The sequence below is a fragment of the Triticum aestivum genome, chromosome 1D (genome assembly GCF_018294505.1).
Source record: "Triticum aestivum cultivar Chinese Spring chromosome 1D, IWGSC CS RefSeq v2.1, whole genome shotgun sequence".
Taxonomy (NCBI): Eukaryota; Viridiplantae; Streptophyta; class Magnoliopsida; order Poales; family Poaceae; genus Triticum; species Triticum aestivum.
Window position 1 is genome coordinate 102,966,415 of NC_057796.1, and position 6,945 is coordinate 102,973,359.

Consider the following 6,945-nt stretch of genomic DNA (forward strand, 5'->3'; position numbering starts at 1 on the left):
CCATGGATTAACACGGAATACAAACCCTAATATATATATGAAACAACAACCCTAACCCTAACCATAACCCTAACCCTAACCATAACCATAACCATAACCCTAACCATAACCCTAGCCCTAAACCTAACCCTAGCACCAACATAAGAACACCCATAAGAATAACCCTAGCATACTAACAAAGCCTAATCATAGAAATTGGCAAACAAACATCTCACATCTCCATGCAAATCTCTAGATCCAAACAAAACTAGGGTTTCCCCAAACTAGCAACAAATGAGCAATGTGAGAACTTTACTTGGATCAAAACAAGGGGATCGGAGATTATTACCTTGAGGGAGGGTTTGACTTCGAAATCCACGGACAAATTCTTCAAATTTGCAAGATTTGGAAGAAGACTTGAGAGGGGGAGAGAGTGGGAGAGGGGGCAAAGCTTGGGGAGAGAGTGAGAGAGTGTGTGGTGGTGGGGGTGGGTGGGGGAGGGGGGCCCAGCCAAGTGGCTGGATAAGTCACAGTGCAGCGCCTAGCCGCTAGGCGCTGCACATAGGCGCTGCACGTTACATGTGCGGCGCCTAGCTCGGCGGCATTGCACTGCTGGGTGCGGGTCCATGGGCTGCCACGGTGGACAGAGGTGCAACGCCGCGGAGCTAGGCGCTGCACCGTAGGGTGTGGCGCCGGCGTGGCAGGCACTACACAAAAGGGTCAGGGGTGTGAAATAGTTTCGCACCCAGTTCATTTTGTGAATTTATTTCGTTTCGAGTTCAAAATTGTCAAATTTGCTTAAAAAAAACCAAGTGCACTCATCCGAGACCGGGCAAGAACCGCAGGCCCTGCTGCGAGCAGCTTCAATCATCCGGGGACGGTATTGCCAATGTGCGTTGGTGAAGAGCCGCAGCCAGCTGGTCTGTATTCGCGCAGATGAGTTCTCATTGGTGATTCTTTAGGTCCATACAATAAAGGCGAAAACATGTAGGTTTTCCATTCCACCTGGAAAATGAGTTTTTGAGGCGCAGAACAGAACGCCCACACAAGCCAGCAGTTGGCAACCACCGGTCACCGGAGGCGTGGAATCTCCGCCGGGCTCCACGGAACCTGGAACTCGGATACCCTGTCGTGGTGCACTGGCCCACCGTCACCGTGCGAGGCAGAGAGGTTTGGTCCGACTTGAGCACGCACCACCACCACAAAATCGTCGACCGGAATCATTTCCCCCGGATGAAACGAGATTACCCTTGGCCGGCACGCAGCGACCTCAGGCGAGCACACAACCCCGAGACGACTCCCGACTCCCGTCCTCCGCACGACGGCGCGGCCGCGAGAGATCCACAAGCTTCACGCGGTCGCTGCCGGCTGCCCCGCGGCCCCGGCGGATAAATAAAACCACGAGAGCACCAGTCAGAAAAAAGCACCGGTCGGAAGCAAAGGCGAAACAAACACCAACGTCAGTCAAGGCGAGAAGCAAGCAAGGGACAGAGCCAGAGCCAACCAGCCTCAGCGCGCGCGTGCGTGTGTGGTGGTGGGAGGTCAGCAGCTTGGCTGTGCCTGTGGGGCAAGAGCAGCGGCAGCGATGGCGGCGTCCGTGGCCACCTCCCCGGCCTGCACCCGGCTCATCCCCAGCAGCCCCCTCTCCGCCTCGGCTTACACGGCCGCGCCGTCCCTCGTCCGCCTGGCGGGGTCCTCCAGGCGCCTCCGCCGGGCCCTGCGCGTCTCGGCCGCGGCGGAGCCGGCCGACGCGCTGCCGGGGCCCGGGGCCGGCGAGCTGGACGGGGTGGTGCCGGCCGGGCTGCTCGAGGAGCTGCCGGAGGGCCTCGCCTTCCAGGGCGACATGGGCGGGGGGTTCGCCCCCGGCGGCAGCGGCGGCGGCGGCGACGACGGCAACAAGATGCTCGACCGCGGCATCAACGCCGCTATCGTGCTCGGCGCCAGCACCTACGCGCTCACCAAGCTCCTCACCGTCGACCAGGACTACTGGCATGTAAGGACGGACCTCCTCGACTGATTCCAACCAAAATTGCATCTTCTCTTTTGTTCTACTTATAATAGCTAGCCTAGCCATAATCTCGTTCGATTGGGCGTTCGTGATGGATGATTAACCTTTGTTTCTCTCGATTGGATTTGGTTGGTGCAGGGATGGACCATCTTTGAGATCCTGCGGTACATGCCGGAGCACAACTGGTCGGCGTACGAGGAGGCCCTCAAGGCCAATCCTGTTCTTGCCAAGATGATGATCAGCGGCGTCGTCTACTCCCTCGGCGACTGGATAGCCCAGGTGCCAATCCAATCCAATCCAATTCCCCCTCGCTGACTGATCCCCTTTCTGCTGCTGCAATAGCTAATTCGGTTCTTCTTCTTTGTGTTGCTTCTGCTTACAGTGTTACGAAGGGAAGCCCATCTTCGAGTTTGACCGGACTCGTATGTTCAGGTCTGGCCTCGTAGGGTTCACCCTCCACGGATCCCTTTCGCACTACTACTACCATTTCTGCGAGGTACCCATTGTGATTCTTAGCTGATTCGCATAATTTTTTTTCTGATGTTGATGCGTAAACTGACATGAATGCATCTACCTTCTTGCATCAGTCGTTGTTCCCGTTCAAGGATTGGTGGGCTGTGCCTGTCAAGGTTGCGTTTGATCAGACGGCTTGGTCTGCGCTGTGGAACAGCATCTACTTCGTCGCCCTGGGCTTCCTTCGCTGGGAATCTCCGTCCACCATATACAAAGAGCTCAAGGCCACCTTCTTCCCCATGCTTACTGTAAGCATCAGTCATCTTTTAAATTCTGGATTGTGCTTCTGTGGTTGTGCTAAACTAAGTATCTTTGGTGGAAAATGGACTGAATGTTGACGGCCTTAGTTTCATGGTCCCATTATTCAGTTAGAAAATGTAGAACATACAATAAGTTAATTAATACAACGTTGAGATTGTGCTGGCATTTTGCTGCCTCAATCTTCAGGCTTTTTAGACACACTAGCAACTGCAGACGTGTGTGAACGAGTGTAAATTTACTAAATAAGGCGCACATGCATCTAGTACATCATCGTGAAAGAATTTGGTCCGAGTTCGATGAGAGAAAATGGAAACAAACTGAAATATGGTTATTTTTCGATAAAGGGCGATTTTATTATCTCAGAATGTAGCATCAAGGGGATACAAAACATTATGAGTAACACCCGGCCTTTGCATAACTGAGATGCACACAGCCAAATCCAAAAGTCTGACAAAAAACATGAAATATAAACCGACATATCGGCAACAGTAAAGTCCTATAGACCGACACTATGCCTATGTCGAAGGTGGTGGTGGATCGATCCGGAGGTTATGCTGCCACCCATGTTGGGAAAAAACCTCCGTAGCCACCTGCTTCAACCGCGTACACACCGCCTTGAACAGCGATTGGTGCTCCGATCGTTGTAGCATAGACCACGTATGAAGCGATTGCGTACAACGGAAAATAACCTGCAGAGGAGAAGCATTTTTTCCATTAAAAACCAAATCGTTTCTACATAGCCAGAGCGACCAAATTAAGGCGTACGCTCCCACCCTTATAAGCGCTTTAAACCTATTTGGAATACCGTCCAACCAGTGACCAAATATATTGGCAACACTTGTGGGCGGATATAAATTTGACGCTATTTGGATGATTGACCACGTAGAACGTGCAAACTTGCATTGGAAAAAGAGGTGTTTGATTGTCTCGTCATGAGTACAAAAACAACACTTCTTACTCCCTGGCCAGTTGCGTCGTGCGAGGTTGTCTTTGGTCAACACAACTCCCTTACGAAGATACCACATGAAAATTTTCACTTTTAGTGGAATCTTGGACTTCCAAATTTTCTTGTTATTGATAGGATTAATTGTGGTGTTGTATAAGAGTATTACATATGAGCTTTTTCCCATTTTATTTTTCTTGTTACTCGTTGTTACAAAGCTGAAAATGATGTTCTGAATTGTAAATTGCAGGCTGGGTGGAAATTGTGGCCATTTGCACACTTAATCACATACGGTGTGGTTCCTATCGAACAAAGACTTCTCTGGGTCGACTGTGTCGAATTAATCTGGGTCACTATCTTGTCAACGTAAGCCTCTGATCGTGCTTTCATATTTGATTTCACAGAGTTACTCGTGCTACCAAACTTTATCATGCATGGAAGATTACTAAACTGTATCACCTTCTTGTTTGATAGTTACTCGAACGAGAAATCTGAAGCAAGGATCTTAGACGATTCCTCCACAACAGATACGCAGGTATATTGCATCAGAACTATACTCCTAAACATATGAAGAAATCAGTTGAGCCTTGTCATCTCTGTCATCGTACTGACAGCTGGAATTATCTTTCTTCTTTTCAGGACAACTCCAGATAGCACATACTTCATGGTTTTGCTGTTTTATAGATTGAAACAGCAGAAACTGCTCCGGCTTCGCTACGTTGGGATTGTATAAATTGTATGTACAGTTAGTTGCCAGCGCTGCGTGTGTAAAAAAATCCTTGCATCTATTGCAAGCAAATTGTGCTGGCCAAACAAAACCGGAAAAGAAATTGTCTCAAGGGAGATCAACTCCTGATGAAATATGAGTTGTGCAGCAACCATGATTTTGAGTCGCTTTTGGTGGTACCAAAGAGTGCTTGATGAAACTATGCAAGCGTGCAAAAAAAGAAAATGGCAAGCAGCAAAACATGAGATGTCTTAAACATTGGCAGATCTGTCTTTCCTAAATTGCATTTGATGGACATATGTCTGAACAAAGGAAGCGTGGTGCGAGTATTATAGAGCTGTAGAACACAGCTCTTAACCAGCATTTCCATAGTAAAAAAACAACTTTTTTTCTGCACAAGTAGAGAAGTAAAGATAGTATAGCATTGTGGTATGTATACCACCGTTATAGGATAATGAAAGCAAGATTTCATGGAGCTGAATATTCACAAGCACAAGATTAAACTGCACAATTTGTCAAGGAGATCCTTTTGTGAGGAGTTAGTTTAGTGAGTTGTGTTGGTGGGTGTTGGCGGTCTTGCACATGTTTGCATGTTTGCAACGCCTCTTGTAAATGTTGACTTCTTTCTTCCATGTAAACGGCTAAGCTTGAAAATAAAAGTACATGCAGTATCCCACAAAAACTTTAATAGGTGTACCTACAGGCTAGTTATGGCTGACTGATACTCATTCTGTAAAGAACTAGTGATCTAAACGATCTTATATCTTTTTACAGACGGAGTACAAATTTACGACTCTTGGTCCACGGATAAGAGGAGCTTGACCCTTATTTGTCCATCCTGCAATCATCTCCCTCATACCTAAACCTTCAAATCCATACAAGGTCATGCAATGTAGATTAACACAACATCAACAAACACATAGCACTTCATTTCATACAACCAGACATACCAAGTTCATCAAGTTTATAGCAGTTCATGCCAAAGCACGTTATGATAGCACTCTCGAAATAGGCTTTCGCTCCGTTTTATAAACAAAGCATAATATGATAGCAAGATACATCATTGGTCAATAGCAAGATACATCATTGGTCTTGCGGCGGCTTGGCTTTGGGGCCAAGTGGATTTCCTGGATATGTGGCCTGCTTGCAACTTCATCCACACGGATCATGATCAATGAAATGTCGGAAAAACCAATACTGAACTATTGTGGACTACGGCAAGGAGACCCCTTGAGGGAGTCCTGGATTAGGGGGTCCTCGGACAGCCGGACTATATCCTTTGGCCGGACTGTTGGACTATGAAGATACAAGATTGAAGACTTCGACCCGTGTCCGGATGGGACTCTCCTTGGCGTGGAAGGCAAGCTTGGCAATACGGATATGTAGATCTCCTCCCTTGTAACCGACTCTGTGCAACCCTAGCCCCCTCCGGTGTCTATATAAACCGGAGGGTTTAGTCCGTAGGACAACAACAATCATACCATAGGCTAGCTTCTAGGGTTTAGCCTCTACGATCTCGTGGTAGATCAACTCTTGTAATACTCATATCATCAAGATCAATCAAGCAGGAAGTAGGGTATTACCTCCATCGAGAGGGCCCGAACCTGGGTAAACATCGTGTCCCCCGCCTCCTGTTACCATCCGCCTTAGACGCACAGTTCGGGACCCCCTACCCGAGATCCGCCGGTTTTGACACCGACATTGGTGCTTTCATTGAGAGTTCCACTGTGCCGTCACCATAAGGCTTGATGGCTCCTTCGATCATCGGCAACGATGCGATCCAGGGTGAGGTTTTCCTCCCCGGACAGATCTTCGTATTCGGCGGCTTCGTTCTGCGGGCCAACTCGCTTGGCCATCTGGAGCAGATCGAGAGCTACGCCCCTGGCCATCAGGTCAGGTTTGGAAACTTGAACTATACTGTCGACATCCACGGAGACTTGATCTTCGACGGATTCGAGCCCATGTCAGGTGCACCGTACAATCACGACGAGCACGACTTAGCTCTGTCGTCGGACAGTATTCAGGAGATCACACCTGCAGCTACTCCGGCCCTCGATCCAGAGCAGATTACGCCATCCGAGGACGGGTGGATGGACCCCGCCACAGAGGCCGCACACTCAGCGGCGATAGAGCCGAATATTGACTTCACCTCCTCCGAGACCCGTGTTGCTGGACCATTGGATTCGTCCCCGGCCATGGGCTCCGAGCCGCCTGCGTCCGTGCCTATCGAACCCGATTGGGCACCGATCATGGAGTTTACCTCCGCGGATATTTTTCAGCACTCGCCCTTTGGCGACGTGCTAAACTCGTTGAGGTCTCTCTCCCTAACAGGAGACCCTTGGCCGAACTATGTCCGGCTAGAATGGGAAGCGGACGACGAAGAAATTCGTTCCCCACCCACCACCCACTTAATAGCCACTGTCGACGATTTAACCGACATGCTCGATTTCGACTCCGAAGACATCGACGGTATGGACGACGATGCAGGAGAGGAACAGGAACCACCGCCCACAG

At 49.4% G+C, this 6,945-nt stretch overlaps 1 protein-coding gene across 1 annotated transcript; it reads left to right on the top strand.

The window, feature by feature from the left end:
* The first annotated feature begins 1,213 nt into the window (after window positions 1-1,213).
* On the top strand, window positions 1,214-4,585 carry LOC123180577 (protein SYM1). Its single transcript, XM_044592653.1, has 7 exons — window positions 1,214-1,972; window positions 2,126-2,266; window positions 2,370-2,483; window positions 2,575-2,748; window positions 3,955-4,070; window positions 4,179-4,239; window positions 4,344-4,585. The coding sequence occupies exons 1-7, from the start codon at window positions 1,565-1,567 to the stop codon at window positions 4,356-4,358; spliced, it is 1,029 nt and encodes a 342-aa protein (XP_044448588.1). The 5' UTR covers window positions 1,214-1,564; the 3' UTR covers window positions 4,359-4,585.
* The last annotated feature ends 2,360 nt before the right edge of the window (window positions 4,586-6,945 follow it).

Bases quoted from the DNA above. Each gene is read 5' to 3' on its own strand.
- LOC123180577 (XM_044592653.1), top strand. From the start codon at position 1,565: ATGGCGGCGTCCGTGGCCACCTCCCCGGCCTGCACCCGGCTCATCCCC. The intron at 2,749-3,954 runs GTAAGCATCAGT...TGTAAATTGCAG, and splicing joins CCTTCTTCCCCATGCTTACT to GCTGGGTGGAAATTGTGGCC. The intron at 4,071-4,178 runs GTAAGCCTCTGA...CTTGTTTGATAG, and splicing joins TGGGTCACTATCTTGTCAAC to TTACTCGAACGAGAAATCTG.